The sequence below is a fragment of the Vombatus ursinus genome, unplaced genomic scaffold (assembly GCF_900497805.2).
Source record: "Vombatus ursinus unplaced genomic scaffold, bare-nosed wombat genome assembly UNPS02014810.1, whole genome shotgun sequence".
Lineage (NCBI taxonomy): Eukaryota > Metazoa > Chordata > Mammalia > Diprotodontia > Vombatidae > Vombatus > Vombatus ursinus.
In genome coordinates this window covers 16,124,332-16,145,651 of record NW_020954588.1, presented here as the reverse complement: position 1 = coordinate 16,145,651, position 21,320 = coordinate 16,124,332, and the positions used below count along the sequence as shown (strand labels likewise).

Below are 21,320 nucleotides of genomic sequence, written 5' to 3'. Positions count from 1 at the left end.
TAAAACATCTGATGCTTCCCCAGTTCCTTTCTTGGCCTCAGTATTACTTAAAAGCACTTTTTATGGGTTATAGAGACTGGCCAAGTGAATTTTTCAGCCTTTGAAGGAAAGAAAGGGAAAAAAATATTATTAAGTTTTTGCTATGGGTCAGACACCATGCTAAATATTGAGAATACAAAATATAGGAATGCAAGACAGTTCCTGTTTTCAAGGAGTTTATCTATTGACAAGGGAAGACAGCCCTTATAAGGGGAGACGGCCAAGAAGGAGTGCTCTAGACAGGGACGTCAGAGGGATGGTAAGGGGAGACTTGGGGCAATGGACTGAAATGTCCATTATGGTGTCATAGACATAATTACTGTTCTTAGAGTCAGAGTCTGATGACTCATTCTCATGCCAGGTCTCCAAAGATCCTTTTGAAATATTCTCCCAAAACCCCACAGTCAGAAATGACCTCTCCCTCCTCCAAATACTGGATGTACAATAGAAAGAGTTTTGGATCTGGTAGGCTGAGGACTTAGGCTCAAATCCCTGCTGTGTCCTATTGGTTTCTCCAAGTAAGACAGGATTATGGACCATCTATTTAAACTGAAAGGGACCTTAGTGGCCACTTATTCCAACCTCTCATTATACAGATGAAAAAACTGAGCCCAAAAAAGATAAAGAGGCTTAGGCAGGATTTAAACTCAGGTCCTCGAAGTCTATTGTTCTTTCTTTTTTTCTTTCTATTTTTCTTTCTTTCAGTAATTGGGGTTAAAGGGTCACACAGCTAGTAAGTGTTTGAGGCTACGTTTGAACTCAGGTCCTCCTGACTGCAGGGCTGGTGCTCTGTCCATTGCACCGCCTGGTTGCCCCTGTTGTTCTTTCTACTGCACCACTCAGTCTCCCTTGTCTCTGTTGCTTGCGACCTACGTGACCTTGGGCAAGATGTTTAAGCTTTCTGGGCCTCATTTTCCCCATCTGTAAAATGATAGGATTGAGCTCTAAGGCCGCTTCTGGCTCTAATTCTATAATGCTGTGATTCTTTAACCCCAAAGGTCCCTTCTAGCCTTTGATGCTGTGACCCCTCCTTGCACTTTGCAATTATGCTTCATAGAATTGTGATTTGTATATCTATATCCCAAGGTCTTTGAAGGCAAGCAGAGTGCCTCATTCATCCTTGTACCTCCTACAGAGCTTGTAAATCAGCAGAGAACAGAAAGTCCTCATTTAATGTTTGTTGAATGAATTGAGGCATCAGAACCTAGGAAACTATCATTTTCCATCCGTAGTGCCGCCTCGAGTCAATTAGATTATGCCTTTTTCTCTGATGCAGAGAGAGCAATTGCAACCTCATTGTTTATCAATCTGGATCCTGGATTAAACATTTATGCTGTCTATGCAGTGAGCAGAACTGCACCAAGTCTTCCACCGCTAATGAAAATTTAATCAGAATCTGATAGCAGGGGCTTACAGCAAGCCCAGAATACCAGTTGTGTGAGACTTGGCTAGTCAATAGAGGGGATTAGCATGTTGCAAACCGCCATCTGTGCCAGCCAAATCTCTCTGCACCAGCAAGTACCTCTTGTCCCAATTTTTAATGACTTCTTTCCATTCGATGTCTTAGTCTAAAAATGGACAACGGGGTCTCCCATGAGGATCAGAGTTTCCGAGAGAAGGAATTAGATGAAATAGCCAGGAAAATTTCAGACCTTGACAAATGGAGGGAAATCTTTAGTTATCACCGGTAAGATTTTTGCATTTCTCTGAAACATGGACGACTTTGAATGTGATACCTTTTGTGTACTTGAGTAATCAACTCTTATTTTCTCTCCATGAATATCTTCCTTTACAAGTGTTCTTTGAAAACGCGTCTATGTGTAATCATCTTGTGGAAAGATGTTTCTGTAGACCCGAAAGATAGTTGCTTTGTGATTAGGAAGAAGCTCTTCACTTGATGTTTTCTCTTTCATTTGCAGGTTGGAAATCAACAGTGCAACCCATCAGGTAATGCTTTTCCTCCAAAAGTGGATTTTGTTCTTCTGTGATTGTTACTTCAAACAATCACACTGAAAACATAATCTGAGCATCTTCTATGTGTGTGGTATCATCTACACAATGGTAATATAGCTTGTGAAAATGTAAAATAACAAAGAGGCACTACTGAGGGTCTTTTCATATATTCCTTTTTTTTTTTTGACAGATCATTAAGGACTCTTCTCGCTTTTAAGAGCATTTTTTTTCCTATCACTGAAAGCAACATGTGGTTATTACTTAGAAATGATTACATTTAAAATCTGGACCCTCTACTGTTTGTGGAAATAACACTAGATTGTCAAGGCTTAATGCTTTAGTAATTTATGTAAAGTACTTTGCAAGCTTTCCAAATCTATAGAAATCTCAGTAGTTGTGGGTCAGTTTGAAACCGAAGTACATCTACATTATTTGCCCTCTTTAGTTTATCAAAGTTTTGAAAATAATAGAGGAATGCAATTTGATTAATATTTTTAAAATATTTAAACATTATTCCAAGGTAAAAACTGCAAGATGGTTTCCCTGAAGACCGGAGAGGTTAGAAAGTTATATAAAGACTTTTAATTTTTGTCTTTATACAGTTCATTCAGTTAATTCACAAACAGAAGCAACCATCAAATACTAGTATTTTTTCCCCTGCTGCTATTTGAATTTGATATTATCCGAGAACAGTGTACAATTACCATTATTATTTTAAAGAATAAGTTTCTAATTCATATTTTTAGGATAAACTTGGAATCAAGACCACATCCCAACCATAGTTTAAATTGAAATGTAGGAAATGTTGTTTGTTTGGTTATCTTAAAATTATCAGACGGAAAACTAGTTTAGACAGACAGGATTTGGAAAGCACAGAAGGGAACATTCAGAAATTAGATAAAGACATTTTTTTAAAAAAACCGAAATTTCCAATTACAGTTTTGCAGCAAGATGGTAAAAGTCCACTCCTGGGAGTGTAAAGATGCTGTCATTTGATTTACAACAAGTATTTCATCTCATCAATAACCTGTTTGACTCAGATGATGTATCTGAGAGATGAGGAAGCCTCCTTCCACTCCCCTTCGGAATTTAGAATAACTGGGAAGGCAGGTGTCTTTTTAAAGTGTCAGCCTGAATCAGGGAAAGTTCCTTTAATGCTGCCTGGACACAGAATGCATATTTGTCCAAAAATGAAGGGCCAGCGCAAAGCTACACTGAGGCACTGGAGGATGAGGTCTAGGATAGCTAGGGAGTGAATGAGCGAAAGGGCAGTTCTCTCTGTATTGTGAAGTTCTTGCCCTTACTGAGGGCGAGCAGAAGCAGGAGAGACTCTGAAAGGGTGACCCAACCACCTTACTTTGTGCGGTAACCACCAAAATAAACTGATTATGTTGAAGGAGAGAATTCAAGAGTCCTTTACAAAGATTTATTGAATGTCGCCTTTTGAAAACATTAGACAACATTTCTCTTTTTCCCTAACATAATTTCAAGCCAAGGTCTTAATACTAATGATGTTTCCATAGCTACACTTAACCTCTGTTGACACATCAAACTTGTACAAAGTCTTTTGAGAGAAACATTTATTTTTTCCATTTTTTCTGATGGGTATTCATAGCCTTTTCCACCCAGTATAAATATGCAATAACAAAGATTGCAAGATTTGAAGTCAGTGGTGTGGGTTCTGCTACTTACTTCCCCATGTGGGGAAATAGTGTGGGTATAATGAAAAGAATGGGAAGAACTCAAGGATCTGAGTTTGAATCCTGACTGTCACCTGGGTCTCTTTGAGCCAGCCATTTAGCTTTTCTGGGCCATGGGTTTTTTCATGTATAAAATGAAGGACATTGAATTGGCTGACCTTTGAGGTCATCCTCTGATGACAGAAGAGTGACAATGTCTATGGGGAGAGTGATAAACCACACATCCTAAGTATCGGGAAAGGTATAGGAGAAGAATCAGTGCCTCTCCCTAACGACCTTGGATTTATTTGTACTCATTCTGTATACACTTCTACATGTATTTGTTGTTTCCCCATTTGAACATTAAGCTCTTTGGAAGAAAGGATCATTTCAATCTTTGTATTGGTATCCCCAGAGTTGGACACATAGTAGGCAATCAATCAATGCTTGTTGGCTGATTGATTCTAAGTATAGAAAATAATGAGACATCTCTATGAAAGAGAAAAAAGAAGCTTACCTTCCCCCAAAACATATAAGGCAAAATTGACACAAGGTTTTGGGGGGTTTTTTGTTTGTTTGTTTTTGCTTTATTTTGGGGGTGAAAGGACACTCAAGAGAAACTCCGAGACTGTCACAAACCTGCTGATAAAGGCAAAGCTGGTGCAGGATCACCTCAAGACAAAGAACAAGTCCGGTGCCTGTCAAAGGTCCTTCATTCACTTCCTGAACCCTCTATCAACTCGAAATGGGGCAGCTTTCCTGTCTCCCTAGCAATGGCCATGGTGAGTACAGCTTGTTAATTAAACATGCAGTGAAATGTAATCTCTACAAAACAATGAGGCTGGGGAATCTTAGCTGGTGTCATGTGAGAGCATTATTGGACATAAGGGTTCAGAGAGTTGTTATTGGTAAAAGGAGAATATAATTAAAATGACTTATTTATGATATTTTTTTCAACACCAGTACCAGGCATACTGGGATGTTCTAATTCTCCCCTCCTAAATTCTGACAGCCTTTATATTTATACACTTTCTCAGTATGCCGTGTGCAAATTGAAATAAACTGCATGTAATTTAATGTACATACTACTGCAGACTAGGCCTTTTAGGGGAATTGAATTTTTTCAATTTTACATAACTACAAATGAGTTAGAAGGGACACATCACTCTATTTTAGAGACTCAGAGACTTTAGAGTTCATCTAGTCCTATTCCTTCCTTTTATACATGAGGAAACTGAGGACCAGAAAAGTTAAATGACTTGCCCAATATCACACAAACGGCAGTGTCGGGATTCAAACCTAGGTCCTTGGGTGACAAATCTAGCACTTTTTCCACTCTACCATGTATTACCTCTTCTGAACTTGTAGTTTTGAAGTTCCCAGTTGGATTGGAGTGCCATGACCCTATTATGACACCCACAGTCAGGGTTAGAAGAGTTCACTAGTGGGTACCATTCCTTCACTGCTGCCTTGACTCAAGAATCCATTCATGTTGATCCAGATTCTAGGTCTTTCTTACTATGTCGTGGTCATGGTGAATTAGACAAGACTACAAGATGCTTAGGATTATGGCTATGACCCTAGATTTAGATCTGGAAGACACTTTCGTGATTGTCTAACCCAGCCCCCTTATTTTACAGCAGAGAAAATGAAAATTCTCTATTTTGATTCATTGAAGTTACTTTGGAAGGCGCCTCCCTGCTTATGGAGAAAATAGAAAGAAGGCTGAATTTATAGTCAGTGGACCTGGGTTCAAATCTTCTTTTTGACCTTTACTTCCTGTATGTCCTCAGACAAGTCACTTTACTCTGCACCTTAGTTGTTCGTCTCTTAAATAAAGGAGTTGGATTCAGTGGCTTCTACCTCAACGAGCATAATCATATGATTTTCTTTCCTCATATGAAATCTCTGACGTAGCCCATGTTGAGGGATATTTTCCTCTCTCTGTTATATCAAATAGAGAAACAGCATAGCGTCCTTCATCTGATACAAACTAGCTGGGTGCCCTTTGGCAATTCACTTAATTTCACAGCAGCCAAGACAACTAACTTTCCAAAACTGTAAGTTCTAGATAAGTTGCCAATCTCCATTGGTGGAAGGAATTTCTACACCAGAAATTACCTCTAAACAATCAAACCCATAGGCCAGAAGCAGCCTCCTACCGCTACTAAAGGAAAAGCAAGTAAATTCGAGAAGCAATGATATTCAAATTCCTATACTCTGTTGACCATATAGGCTGGTGGATGCCACCTCATCCCCCCAAAAGGGCTAAAAATTAGAATAGCTCTGTAATTCAAGCCTATGATAAAGATTCTTAAAATATGCACAGGAATAACATTTAGTATATAAATGAACTCATGTCAATTAAACTGTAATGCATTTTGACGACTCTTTTTTAGCTTCATTAATTTTACGTTTGTCAAAAAGAGGAGTTAGAGAAATATGAAATGGGGATATCTATACATGAGTGCTTCCATTTGACCACAGAGGAAATCAGGATGTCACTGGAGACTTCCCCAATGACTTTGCCTAGGTCATCTTCCCCCTTAAAAAGTCAGAGACAAAAGAATCCAAAGAGGGCACTCTGAAAGTGAGCAATGGAGTATTCAGGAAATTCCAGACATCTAAATAATTGATCTTTTTCTCTTGAAATTGTATTTGGATTTATTCCCATTTTGCAAGTCATGTGATCTAGCCTTTCTTTAACCAGCATGGTCATTAATGACCCATACCCTGGGCCTCTAGGGCTATAAGCTCTCTGAGGATGACCGGGATATTCCAGAGTGGCTGGGTAGAGTGGGTATGGGGGGAGAATCTTGAAGCTTGACTGGCTCTAACTGATATTTCAGCTAGGCGTATGGTCTGGAATTGAGGCAGTCACTACATACTCACTGGAGAATTCTCCCTTGGCTAACTGCTGACTTGGGCTGTACTGTATGGGGTAAGAATACACATTTTTAATGAAGGCTGGATGTACTGGTCATTCGGAGATGAAAGAATTGATAAAGTATTCTCCCCTCCCAAGAACTATCTCACTCCTTTGTCCGGGGCAACAAATCTCTCATTCCCCCAACCTTTCCACCTCCACCACCACACCCCAACATACTAGTTTATTTTGTTTCCTAGCTCTGGGAAAAATTGAGAAATAGAAGTTAGGTCTTTGGTACCCTACTATTCTTCTATTTTTCTTTTTCTAAAAGTATTCTTCCCTGAGCTCCCATTCAGAGGCCTAGCCTATGTTCTATTCTGATGGGAACTTAGAATAACAGTGGCATTTATAAAGATGTGTATTGTGTTTTAAGGTTTATAGAGGCATATTTACTTTCATTGTCTTGTTTAAGGAGATTTTTTTTTATTTATTCTGCTTGGCCCCTAATGGAAATTGCAAAGAGATAAATTGAGATTTGATATTAATGGAAAAACCTTCTAATAATAAGTAGAATGGGCTGACTCCAGGAGTGTTACGTAGAGGGTATGCAGAGACCGCTTGTTCAGGATGTTATGAGGAGTGAATCCTCTTGGGTATGTGTTGGACTAAAATGGTGACTGATGTCCCTTCCAACTCTCAAACTCTGTGAACAACCTTATGGGGCAGATCCTCCTGATGTAACCATCCCCATTTTGATGAAGGAGACAGTGGTAGAGTGGAAAGAGTCAGAGAACTCTGAACTCAAGAAAACTTGGATTCAAACTCCACCTGTGAGCAACTATATGCATGATTATGGGCAAGTGGCTCCCTGGGTCTCAGTTTCCTCATCTGTAAAATGGAGAAGGGTTGTACTAGGTGGCCTCGCAGGTCCTTTCCAACTCTACATCTATGATTCTCTGAAAATGAGATTCAGGGAAGTTAAGGAATCTGTCCATGGTCACAATTAGTAAGCAACGAAGGAGGGATTCTAACCCAGGTCTCTCTTGACTTCAGATCCAACACTCATAGAATCAGTAAACATCTAATCTAACCCTCACCCAAAAGGAATCTCCAGTATAGCATACTCAACAAGGGCTCTTCAAGCCTCTCCTTTAGGACCTCCAATGAGAGGAAACCCACCTCTCTACACTGCTCCACAGAGATGACTGTCAACTAGCTGGGTGTCACTAATAAATATGACATATCTTGTAGTATACTTCTCACAAGAGTTAGATAACTGATCTTCCGTGGATAAGGTCCCATCTTAGAGGCAGCCAGGTGGAAGAGTGAACACTAGGCTGGACTTTGAGTCAGGAAGGCTTCAGTTCAAATCTTGTGTCAGTCAATTACTAGCTAGGTGACTCTGTGTAAGAGCCTAGGAAAGACTCTCTTGGCCTCAGTTTTCTCATCTGTAAAAAGGGGATAATAATAGTGCATGTCTCACAGGGTTGTTGTAAGGATCACATGAAATAAAACATGCAAAGTGCTTTACAAACCTTAAGCTGTTATAGAAATGCTAGCTATAATTACTACTATTATTTTAATACCTTCAGCATTCTCCAAGAGTAGAGGTTCTTTACTTGTTTCTGTCCTGGACCACTGGCACAGTCTGAAAAAGACCTCATTCCAGAATGTTTTTCAAGCATAAAATAAAACATGCAGGATTATATTGAGATACATAAGAAAAAAATTTTTTTAGGCAATTGGGGTTAAGTGACTTGCCCAGGGTCACACAGTTAGTAAGTGTCAAGTGTCTGGTCTAAGGCCAGATTTGAACTCAGGTCCTCCTGACTCCAGAGCCAGTGCTCTATCCACCGTACCACCTAGCTGCCCCAGAAAATTTTTAAAAATCAAATTCATGAATCTCAGGTTAAGAACTTCTTACTTAAAAGAATTATTCAAAGTATGGGAAACCTTCCATAGATCACTAAATCAATAATAAAAGCTAAAGTCCTTTCTAGATTAGGTGCAGGTCTTGTTGTAGAATCAGCGCTACTAGTCTATCTCTCTGTCTTTGCTATATATTTTTGAACTAAAAAATAAACAAACATACAATTTGCTGATTAAAAGATTCATTCCTCTCTCCCTTAGGGCCTACGAAAGATCCTGTTTGGAAATACAGTACATATCTTTAATCATGGCTGGAAAAAGTCATATTTCAAGTTCCAAGAACCTTCTTCAGATCTGTCCTATGCTTTGGAAATAGGAAAGGTGAATAACTATACAGTCAATAAACCAAATAAAAACTGCCATCCCATAAAATGTCCCCAGAGGTACATAGCACCCACATAAATTCATGGAGCTTACTAATACCTTTTCTATTCTTATGATCCTCCTTATTGGGATAGCTTTTCTTGAAACAGTAACACAATATGGCCCTATATTTTGACAGACCCTCACAAGATTTCAGTCAATCAATAAGTATTTTTTAAGCATCGGCTATGTGTCAGGCTGGAGAAGGAAATGGAAAACCACTCTAGGATCTTTGCCAAGAAAACCCAATGGACAGTATTAGAAAACAACAACAACATGTACCAGGCATAGTGCTAAGTGCTAGGGATGCAAAGGAAGACCAAACACAGTCCCTCTCAAGGAACTCACAGCCTACAGGAGAAGACAACATGCAAAACAACTAGGTACAAACAAGCGATATAGACGATAAATCGGAAATGACCAACAGAGGGAAAGCACTAGCATTAGGGAGATAGGGAAAGGCTTCTTGTAGAAGGTGGGATTTTAGCAGAGGCTTGAAGGAAGCCAGGGGGTAAGGATGAGGAAGGACAGCATTCCAGAGCTGGGGGACAACCAGGGAAAATGCTCAGAGTATGTTAAGCTGAGTAAGGTGGAAGAAGAATGGGAAGGTAGACTTGGGTTTTGAATGTCAAAGAGTGGATTTTGTATTTGATCATACAGAGCTGCTAGAATTGATTGAGTCAGGAGGATTTCAGATCTGCTCCACTGTCTTCAGGGGCTTGGAGGGCTAAAATGAATAAAATAAAATGAATAAAGTTCTCTTTGGAGAACTTGAATTTCATTTTGCAACAAGAAAGGGAAAGACGACTATCCACGTTCTTTTCCTTCCCACCAGAGGCAAATTCATGTGATGGAAACTGTACCACAGAAGGAAGGCTGGGAACCACAGCCTGGCTTCGGAGGAGCAATCCACCTCTTCAGACCCCTGCTTTCTCACCTACCAAATAAAGGGGTGCCACCAGGTGGCTGTTGGGCTTCCCTTCCAGCTTCCATAGTCAAATTATGATGACATTCCAGGTGGATTTGGAGGGCTCATCTGACCTCAAGAATGAGAGGATCAGGGTTCCATTTGTAGGGGGTTCCCCCCCCCTTCATCATTAAAATTCATGTCATCGATAGTAATTTATAGATAGTGTAAGAGACAAGCAACCAATTCTCCCCTACCTGTAAATGAGGTGATCAGACAAGAACATCTCTAAGGTCCTCTATTCTAAAAGTCTATGATTCTTATCCTTCTATGATAGAGCTATAGATGTCTATATATATGTAATATATATCTATATCTAGAGAGAGGGAGAGAGATACCCAGACATACACACAGACACACACAGACATACACACACACACATATATGTATATATATGTATATACATATACACGTATATATATGTGTGTATGTATATACATATACACGTATATATATATATCGTTTGATATGACAACTATTATTAACTTGGCATTACATCAGGTATCTAAATTTCAGTTAGAGATGGGTGAAAATAAACTTTGATATATATGTGTGTGTGTGTGTGTGTGTGTGTGTATTTTTCCATTCAAGTTCTCCATTACCCTCCCTTCCCATCCCCCTCCTCAATTTATCTACAGATTTAAGAATAACTGCTTTAAGTTCCTGGTTATAAGACAGTGGTCCATCTGTACTGGTGGAGGGTGCTTCCACACCAAGAAGTCAATAAACCAAAGAAGTTACAGGTCAAGACTAAAAAGTAATAATAGCAAAGGGGGCCAATTGCATTTTATTTGTTTTTCCCCCTTTTCCCACTTCTGCCTCGGTCACCCACACAAACTAATTCCACTGCTTTTACCCCTACATGGACTGATTTTATTTTATTGTCACTTTAGGGTGGGTCCAGAGCAATCCAAATGGCTGTGCAGGTGAACATCCTCAAATACCTTTTATTTACAAGGAGTGAAAAAGGCAGCGATTTTTTCAGGTAAGAAGAGAGAAAGAGATACAGAGACAGAGACCAAGAGACAGAGATAAAGAGATGGAGACAGAGACACAGACAGAGTGAAAGACAGACAGAAAGACAGAGAGAGCAAGAAAGAGACAGAGAGGGAAAAGCTCCCCATTTCACTGGGTGAGATTCCAGGTTTGCTTACTTAAACAAGCACAACCCAAAGTATAGGAGTGGGGTAGAATATGGTGCCTAGGAGCCATGGGCACCTCTGCCTCACATATGGATGCTCCAGCACCACCATTTAATTCCTCTTTCCCGTCTTCATCTCTTTCCACATTCTCCTAGGACGTGTTTCTCTCTCAAGCAAAGGAATTCTATCTCATCCTCTCTTCTTTTCAGCTCTTGACTCTTACAGTTTTGCATGGTCTTCATGGTCTGCCCCAGAGCAGCATATCTGTCAGCTGAGATTAAAAGCCTGGGTTGCCCTTTCCCAGGTCAGGTGTGCCCCTTTGACTATGGTTGATGGGACAGACAGAATGTCAAAAAAACACCACAAAATAGCCCTGGTTTGGCCACAGCAGGGGAACAAAGGCATAGGGAGCCCAGACAGCTTTGTAAATGGAGCGTGAGGGCTGTCACTTACCTCCTCGAACTTCAGGCGATAGCCCTCGGTAAGCAGCCTCTTAGTCAAGCAATGCCAATTAGCTTCCTTTAGGAGAACAGTCTATCAGCCACATCATCTTGATTTATCGAATGCCTTCTCTAAACCAGCCACTGGGATTCATGCTGTATGGGATGCATAGGCACACAGCAAGACTGTGACCCCACCCTCCAGGAGCATAATTACAATTGGGTTGAGGAGAAAAGAGAGATGCATGAAAAGATAAATATAACCAGCCATTCCAGGCAGTCTGTGTGATGAAGTGACAATGAAGTCAGTGCCACAGGAGTTAAGAAAAGGACAACTTCACTTCTGTCTGGAGTGATCGGAAAATCTACACTTAGAACAATGTCTTGAAGGCTTGGTAGGCTTCAGATAAGCACAGAGGAGCGGGAGGCATCACAGGTGGGGACCCTTGACCCAAGGTTTCATACTTACTGAACTATAAATGAAAATGATGAATCTCTGGCTCCAGACTTCATAGGCCATCCTATGCCCTATATCTTTTTTTTCCAGTCTTTTTGATGTATTTTGTTTTTACATTGCAAACCTTTGCAGATTGCTACAGGCATGTGCTGGAGCCAGCTCATACCTGGCTTTCAGATTGATTATTGAATTTTCAGTGTATTTACACCTCAGAAAATGTTACAAATCAGGGCTTTATTTTTTATTTTATTGACTGTCCAGACCTAAGAAAATGATGATAAAAAATGTTCATGAGGCAGATTAAAGTTAAAAGTATATCATGGGTACTTTGTTTAACACTTACCAACATATCCCTGAATTATCCTTTTTTCCATTCAATTGAACATTTATTAACTGCTTACTATGTGCCAAACACTGTGCTAAGCACTGGGGATACAAAAAGAAGCAAAAGATAGTCCCTGCCTTCAAGAAGCTTAAAATCTAATGGATTATCCTCACTTGGGAGAAACTCACAATAAAGTTTTTTTAATAAGTAAAACTAATAATACAGTGACCTTATCTGAAAATTCATATAACATTCCACATCTGTAGTACCTCTCCTCTATTAAAAAAACATTAATAGAATTATATTTTCTCTCTCTTTCACTCCCCACCTCATTGGGAAAACAAACTAAAACAAACAGAAAACCCCACCAAGTTTCTTGTAGCAAATGTGCACAGTCAAGCAAAAAAATTCCCTTGATGGTTGTATACAAAAACATAGAGATCTCATTCTGCACCCTGATTCTACCACCGCTCTTTCATGGATATCATGTTTCATCTTTCATCCTCTGTATTTGTCTGTACTGTAATGAACAGCTTCCCCCCCCCAAAAAAAAACAATTTAAAATTTTTACAGCAAGTGGATGCCCTGGATTCATACCCTATCTCCTCTCCTTTATCGCAGACTAGTAGAATGATGGATTTGGAGTCAGGAAGGCCTAGGTTTGAATTTCACCTTAGACACTGACTAGTGTTGTGACCTTGAGCAAATCACTTCATCTCTTTGACCCTCTGTTTCCTCAATTGTAAAAGGGGGGAAGTGTCACTGCACGTACTTCACAGGGCTGTTGTGAAGACCAAGTGATATAATGTATGGAAAATGCTTTGAATCTTTGCAGTACTGTACAAATGTCAGCAATTATTTACCCTACATTCAAGACCACAAATGTGCCTCATCTAGGACCCTTATTTGCAAGGGAAAAGAGTGCTTATAGTAATCTTTACTAATAATAAGGTTGCCTCAGACACTTATTAGCCGTGTGACCCTGGGTAAGTCGCAACCCAGATTGCCTCAAAAAATAATAATAATATAGTTTAGGTCATCAAAAGTATATCTGAAAAAATGTCTTCAGTCTCATCATGGACTGAAGAGTTCTCAGATTTCCTAAATATCTCTCCCTAGATACCATTTTCCTAGGATCCCAGGACATCCTGCCATCACTTGACCCTACAATGCTCAGTCAATCTGAGATTGGTTCAGATCCCGACATCTTGGACAAAATTCATTCATTCATTCATTCATGCAAATTGGAATTCTGGACTCATTCTCAGCCAATGATAGGTTTTTGGTGGCCCAACCACACTGTCAAATTTAACTATTAATTGTCACATCTCTTTCCCAGGAGAGTGCATCACATGTCAGGGACAGAGCATATATATATATAGTATTGGAGGTGGAGAGAGATACTTCAACTCCACAAGTTTTCAAAGCTACCTTTCCTCATTATAAGCCATTTAAGCAAAATAGCTAACAGTCCCAATCAAATACCTGCTTACTGCCCAGGGAACACTTGGGTATTCCTTGGAATCTTTTTCACTTTTTGATATAATTGCATTGCAGTTTATGCAGAACAAACTGTCGAGAACAGAAAGAGGCCCTCTCAGCAGCTCTGGTAGATAGTCTGTGGACAGCAGGGGAAAGACAAAAAGTCATCATCTGTGTCAACACATCAGAAACTTATTTTCCCTCCACGAGGGACTTCCAAGCAGACGGCTTGATTGAGCGAGTGAGTATGGATAGCTTTCATGCCTGTGATTACAATTCTCCTACTATACATCAGTACCAGTGGAGGTGACAAAGATGTTTCATTGAGTCTGTTGGCCTGGCCATTGAGATGGAGATTAAGCCAACCACGGGGCAGCAAGGAGGTGGACGTCTAATGACGATGAGAGACCCAAACCACCCCCATAAACAAGACTTCCAGGCGATGAAAGTCTGCTTTCTGGATTCACTAGCCTTACACTGGTGAAAGTCATAGCTGTTGGGTCTAGCTGCCTCACATTCTTACTGGCTATGTTTCTACAGCTACGGTCTCAAAGACAGCGCAGCTATTCCTACTAAAAATTCTATTTGCCTTTTCTACTTGAGATTTTGTTCTTGTTAAAAACAAGGAATGCAAAATTCATGAATTTGAGCAACCCACGTTTTACAGTGTGTTTTTATTCATTCATTTATTCATTCATTTGACAAGCCCTTATTATGCACATACTATCAGGCCCTGTTGATTATCTCATTACTTTCAGCCCATGCCTGTGATTTCATCTGGGTGGGAACATCTTGATGCTGCAACTTCCTCAAGTCTTCAGTAATTAAGAGAGCTGTTTTGAGGGACTAAGAGGTTAAATGACTTTTCTAGGACCACATAGGCAGTATATATGAGAAACAATTAAACCCAGGTATTATTGACTCTGAGGCCAGCCCTTCATCCACCCACCAGGCTGCCACTCATATCAAATAGGTAGCTTATCAGTTTTTTGAAATGTGTATGTGTATGTTTCTTTAATCATTATGAAGTATTAACAAGGCATTAACATGCAAGAACTAGACACTTTCTACCCATTTTTAACCTCCTATTCCTGAATTACAGCTCCAGCTATTTGAGTTTTTAGAGAAGGAAGATGCCAAGAAATTCATCTATGATCATTTACAATGGGTAAGTAAAGAGAAGATCCCTTTGTGTTGAATTATGCTTTCATTAATGCCTTATTTCTTTGGTAAAGTACATTTCCAATGAAGCTTATTAAGAGTATCATGTCATTTTGAGATCATTTCAGGGAAACACTTAAGAAAGGAAAAGCTAGTCCCTCCCTGCCCAATTCCTTGAAGAAGACAGGGCCAAGGCTTCCTTTTTCTTGGGTTCATCAGAACCTGGAGGCAAGGTTTTGATGGGTATCTAGGAAAAAAGCATAAAAAGTAGGAGATCATGATAGGACTAGAATCTATCATGTAAATGGCATGGGCCATCTTTGAAAGGATGACCCCCCATTCTCATCTCCTCTCCAGGGCTTTTCTCCTCTTTTTTTTTCCTCTTGTACATCTGTTCTGGCAGTTTTCATATAGAAGTTCAGGATTCCATGTGCAGAGGCAGTTCAGTGAGAAGTCATGGAAGAGATATGAGAAAGGAGAATCAAGGATAGGGAAAGGAAGAATGTTAACAGTAGCAATTGCAGATTCCTCAGGCTTAGGAGAAATTGATAATCAGAGCACAACTGGAAGTGAGTTCCAGCCAAAGATTCAGGAAAGGGAACATTAGATTTAACTGTGCAATGTGAAAATGGGAACACATTAACAGAAACATAATTAAACCATCAAAACTCCAGGCATGAAAACAGGGCAGCAAGGCCAGTTCTAGGAAGAGGAAAGGAAGTCTCATCACCCCCTTTTAAGGAACCCCTGGGCCCATTATCCTTTGACTGTCAACTGATTCTCCAAAGACCTCTTATTTTGGTATCTTACCCAGAGCTGTCTCTAGTGGTCATACTCTGGACCTTCCTCCCTCTCCCCCCACCCCCCACACTCCCAATCTTCTCCAATGAATGAAATTTATCTCTGCTATATCCCTTAGTGTCCTTTTCAGTCAAGTCACAACTGCTGTATCTGATAAACTAACCTGTAAAGTGTGAGATGGAAGGAAACAAGCATTTATTAAGCACCTACTATGGGCAGAACACTATAATAAGCCCTTTACAAATATCAACTCATTTAATCCTCACAACAACCCTGTGAGATAATTGCTGGTATTATCCTTATTTTACAGTTGAGGAAACTGAGGCAGACTTACCAGGGTTCCCCAGCTACTAAGTCTCCGAGGCTGGCTTTGAACTCAGGTCTTTAAGAACTACTGTTGTATCCCCTGCATGACCTAAATGCCTAGCGTAAACGTGTGGTTCCTTTCTGCTAGCATTTCAGCAGAGCCCTTGTTGAGGTCTAACAAATTGAGGCAGTTATGGGGCACAGGATAGAGTGATCGGCCTGGAGTCAGGAAGACTTGAGTTCAGATCAGCCCTTAGGCACCTAATGAGCCCTTGGAGGCCAGTTAGACCAAGGCTGTCATTGTTCAGTGAACCCTGGAGACAAGTCAAGAACTCTCTCCGGCAGCTGGTAAAGGGATTACTAGAGAACAGAAGAAGGAATAAATATTCCTTCTTCCTCCCATTCCTTTTCTCTGAAGTTGCCCTGACATCTATAACAAGCCCTCCTCAGCTTTTTCTGTCAGCATGATGAATTCTCTGGTTTGTACTCACAAGGACCTACTGCCCATTCTCCACAATGTTTCACACCAGACAATGGTTTGGCTCATGCTATATGAGTGATACAGCAGGAAAGCCTGTGTGAAATATTAAGTTGTCACTCTAAATTTTGTGAAAAATATTTCCCCAGTGAGACTCCCCCCCCACAACAGCACATCGATTCATATTTGTTAAATCCTTACTATGTTCCAACACCATTTAGGTTCAATAGAGCATATGAAAGAAATAAAAGCCTGCCCTCAAAGAGCTTACTATCTAATTGTGCAGTCAATCTGTAGATATACAAAACAACTAAAAAAAATATAAAACAGTCAAAGACTAGATTGTTTGATGACTAGAACATTATGGTGTGTAACAGCCAGGAAAGGTTTGTAGAGAAGATCTTGACTTCGAAATAAACCAGATTTGGATTGGTGAAAAAAAAAGGTTGGAAGTGAATCCCCAGTAAGGGTGTGGGGAGCATGAGGAAAGGCATGGACTGAAGGATGAACATGTCTCAGGTCAGGTACCAGAAAGGTAACCACAGGCATCACGGCAAGCCTGATTTGAGCCATGCCAAGTACTGAACCACATCCCGGGCCATCTCAAGCTCGCCCCAGCAGGTTTGGCCCTGATTACATTCATAGAGACCATGATGGAATGTGAACCCATCCAGAGGGCTCTATTTTTTTGAGTTCATGACTCTGTCCATGCATAACTGTAATGCGCTAGATGGTAAATCAGTGCCAGGCACTGTTTTAGCTGCTATACTAAGGGGATATGGTAGAATCAATTGATGATGGGTCTTAAATGCCAAGCTAAAGTGTTTATGTACGATCCTATAGACAAGAGGGAGCCAGAGAAAGTTCTTAAGCAGAATAGTAACAATACGAAAGAAGTGTTTTAAAAAAAAGAAAGTAGTGTTTTAAAAAGTTAATCTGATGTTTTTTGCATGACTGCACATGCATGAGCTATATCCAAGTGCTTGCCTTCTCAAGGAGGGGGCAGAAGAGGGAAGGAGGGAGGGAATTTGGAACTCCAAAATGATTTTTAAAAGATGTTAAATTTGTTTTACATGTAATTGAGAAAAAAATAACATTCTTTTTTAAAAAGAGAAAAAATAAGTGATACAATATGAGACAAAAAAAGTTAATCTGTCATCTGTTTGGGGTGGATTGTAGGATGGATACACTAAAGACAGGAAGGCCACTTGAAGAGGTTGTTATTTCTGTAATCCAGGTTTGTGAATTTGGGGGCCTAGATTAGAAAGATGGCAGCAGTAATGGGGAGGAATGCTGAATCTAATGGATATCTTGAAGGAAAAATAACCAAGAGGACTTGGTGACTCGCTGCATATGTGAAATTAAGAGGAAAGGCCTCAAAGACCAGGAGAATGGTCGTTGCCACTAACAGAAATGAAGAAGTAGAATGTATGCTGTGAAAGTTCTCTCCTGATCTCCACTCAAGGTGGAAGGTCAGGTCTCCAAAGGGATTATATTGTGTCTTCCTTAAGGGTCTAAGGGTAGCAGCCTTGAGGAAATATGAGGTGTTTTCTCTAACATTATAGTTCATGAGCCCCTACTAGTGCGTTTCTTCCCCTGTTTATCAGTTGATTTCAATTAGATGGACTTATTTAGTTTTTAGAAACAGGTATTTACTATGGTAGAATAAGACCTCTCTCTCCACTCCCAACAAGTCTGTGACACACAGTCTCACAAGCACCTATGAAACCCAGGAGAAAGCAGGCTTAAGGTTAGCGTGCATGCGGTAATGCACCCAAACCCACAGGTTCTGTAAGTCGTTTTGCTGGCATCCTCCTTAGGTAGGGCATTGTTTTTATTTAGTGTCTTGTAGAGCATTGAATCTATCTTCACTCATTCAGTTGAGTTTATTCTCAGCTCCTGATTCAGACACTGTTGCCAGCTGCTGCTACACCAGGGATTCTGGTAGGACACCAATGAAAAGCCTGAATCTTCTGGTCCTTGAGGGCTCAGGTTACAACACTCTCTTTCTTTCCAAGTAATTCCTTCTGGGGTTTGGGCAGGAGGCTTCCACCATTAACTGCTACATGTTCAAATACTCCAGTTCCAGACTAACCTCCTGGTTTTTACAAGCCCCACGGGGTATGACCAAATCCTCCAACCAATGGGGACAAATTTACTGTTTAAAAAGTTCAAGCCTTGTTCATATCCAATTCAAACCTCTGAGTGATTCAGTCAGATGTGTTCTTACCTGATAAAGGTATCAGGGCTAAGTGGGGAGGGGTGATTGTAACCCCATCTCCTTGGTAGTATAGCTGATTTAATACAGACAATGACCTAAATTTCAACTGGATTGAATTTGACATGACAGCAAGCCATTTAAATAGATACCTTGTAGGAAACTTTTCTTGTTTCAGATTTAAAATAAATGGTTTCCTTTGAGTAACTTTAAAAAAAATTTTTTTTTTCTTTTCTCTAATAGTTCAAAGGGGAAGGAAGCCATGGAGTTATCTTATTTCTTTACAGTTTGCTCTTCTCTAGAACATTTGAAAGGTAAAAGCTATAATTGGAGAACTTTTGCTCAGATCTGTGCTATAGGGTCTCTTGCCATACAACATTAATAACATTAATTTGTTCTTGTACCAGGAAGAACCTTGTATCTCCACATGAGAAACATCACAAAACACGTACTTTGCAGATTTCTTTCATGGAGAATAGATTTTTCTATGTTTCAGATATTTCTACAGAAGTTCTGGTTATATTCATTCATTCAACAAGCATTTATTAATTTTTAAAAATTAATTTAAAATACAGATGAACAGAAAACTATTTTCTCTCCATCCCATCCCTACCCCACTGGGGGAAAAAAGAAAAATATAAGATCCTTTTAACAAATATGCATAGTCAAGAAAAACAATTCCCTCACTGGCATTGGCAAATAGATAGATAGTTACACACATGCACACACACACATGTGCATGCATGCGTGCACATATGTACACACACATATATGTATATATGTATCATTCTGTACCCTGAGTCCATCAACTTTCTATCAGGATATAGATTTCATGCCTCATCACTGGTCTTCCGGAATCATGGACGATCAATGAGTTGATCAGAGTCCTTTTAGCTTTCCAGTATTGTTGTTATTGTATAAGTTGTTCTCCTAGCTCTGCTCATTTCACTCTTTATCAGTTCCTACAAGTCTTTAAAAATGTTTTTGTATATTGATGCTATAGTATAAATTTTTCTGATTCTGCTCACTTCATTTTGTATCAGTTCATACATGTCTTCTCAGATTTCTCTGAAACTATCTCTTTTATCATTTCTTATAGCACAATAGTATTCTACTATATTCATATTCTGCAATTTGTTCAAGTATTCCCCAATTGATAAGCATGTCTTAGTTTCCAGTTGTTGGGTTGTTGTTGGGTTGTTTGTTTTTGCCACCACAAAAAGAGTTGCTATAAATATTTTTATACACACAGACCCTCGTCCTCTTTTTTTTTATCTCTTTGGGATGTAGGCCTAGTAGCAATGATATAGCTGGGTCAAGGGGCATGCACTACTTGGTAACTTATTGTTTATAATTCCAAATTGCTTTCTAGAATGATTGTGCCCATTCACAGGTCTACCAACAGTGCATCAATGTGTTTGTTTTCCCTTAGCCCTTCTAACAGCTACCATTTTCTCTTTTTTGTCTCTTGAAAAAAGAAATAAAAATCAGCTGGAAACTAAATAACTTCATCCTAAAGAATTGGTGGGTCCAAAAATAAATCATAGAAATAATGGACAATTTCGTTAAAGATAATGACAACAATGAGATGGCCTACAAAATGTTTTGGGATGCAGCCAAAGTAGTCCCTAGTGGAAAATTTATATCTTTAAGTCATTTTATTAACAAAAAAGGAGAAAAATTTATCAATGAATTGGCATGCAGTCAAAAAATTAGAAAATCAAAAGGCATTTATGAAATATTTACTACATATTAGGAACCATACTGGGTGCTGGGTTACAGAAATGTTAGTTGTACACATTAGAGAAGGCTGTGATACTGCAACACAATGACTTTGTCTTGAGGTGTAAAAACCAATATGCCCCCCCCAAAGCTTATTTTACATAATCTTAATAAATATACAACTATATTTATATCATCATCAACAACAAGAAATATTTAATCTCTCTTACTATCATAGGTGCTGTGAGGGATACTAGGAAATATAACACAGCCCGTGTCCTCTAGGAGCTTACACTCTAGTTGGGAAATTGATACAAATACTTGAAAAGATATATGGGATGGTACAATGGAAATAATAATAGCAACTGGTATTTATGCAGTACCTTGAAGTTTGCAAAACCTTACATACATCATCTCATTGATGCCATTCTGTAGGTAGATGCTATTCTTATCAGCACTTTATAGATTAAAAAACTGAAGCTCAAGGGTTTGAAAAGTGATCACGCAGCTATTAAATATCTGAGGTATCATTGGAACCCAGGCCTTTCTAACTCCAACTTACAATGCTATACAGCTTCTTTTTTAAAAAATTAATTTTTAAAAAATTTAACATGATTTGAATTTGCATAGCATTTTGAATTTTTACAAAGCACTTTATGTGTGTGTATCCACATATATGTATATAGGTATATACATATGTGTTACATCTGTGTTGTATATACACATGTGTCTACCTATATGTATATATAAATATAATATGTGTTGATTGTACATGTGTAGCTTATATCAAATTGCATGCCATCTTGGGGAGGGAGGAGGGGAAAATTTAGAATTCAAAATCTATAAGATTTTATAACTCTATAATTAAATATAAAGTAAATGTTGAAAACCACAAATAAATATAATACGTGTTTATATGTGCCATGCCTATATGTATATGCGTATATCTACATATATTAAAAATCTCATTGGAGTCTCACAACTTCTGT

General features: G+C 39.2%; 1 protein-coding gene across 1 annotated transcript in view; it reads left to right on the top strand.

Annotated features, from left to right (window-relative positions):
- Positions 1-1,613: 1,613 nt before the first annotated feature.
- MINDY4B (MINDY family member 4B) overlaps positions 1,614-21,320 on the top strand; it is a 46,746-nt gene continuing 27,039 nt past the window's right edge. The window contains exons 1-8 of the mRNA XM_027876068.1: positions 1,614-1,726; positions 1,959-1,986; positions 4,379-4,453; positions 8,671-8,790; positions 10,693-10,784; positions 13,721-13,886; positions 14,748-14,813; positions 18,853-18,923. Coding sequence (XP_027731869.1) covers positions 1,614-1,726; positions 1,959-1,986; positions 4,379-4,453; positions 8,671-8,790; positions 10,693-10,784; positions 13,721-13,886; positions 14,748-14,813; positions 18,853-18,923 — 731 coding nt within the window. The remainder of the gene's footprint in view (positions 1,727-1,958; positions 1,987-4,378; positions 4,454-8,670; positions 8,791-10,692; positions 10,785-13,720; positions 13,887-14,747; positions 14,814-18,852; positions 18,924-21,320) is intronic.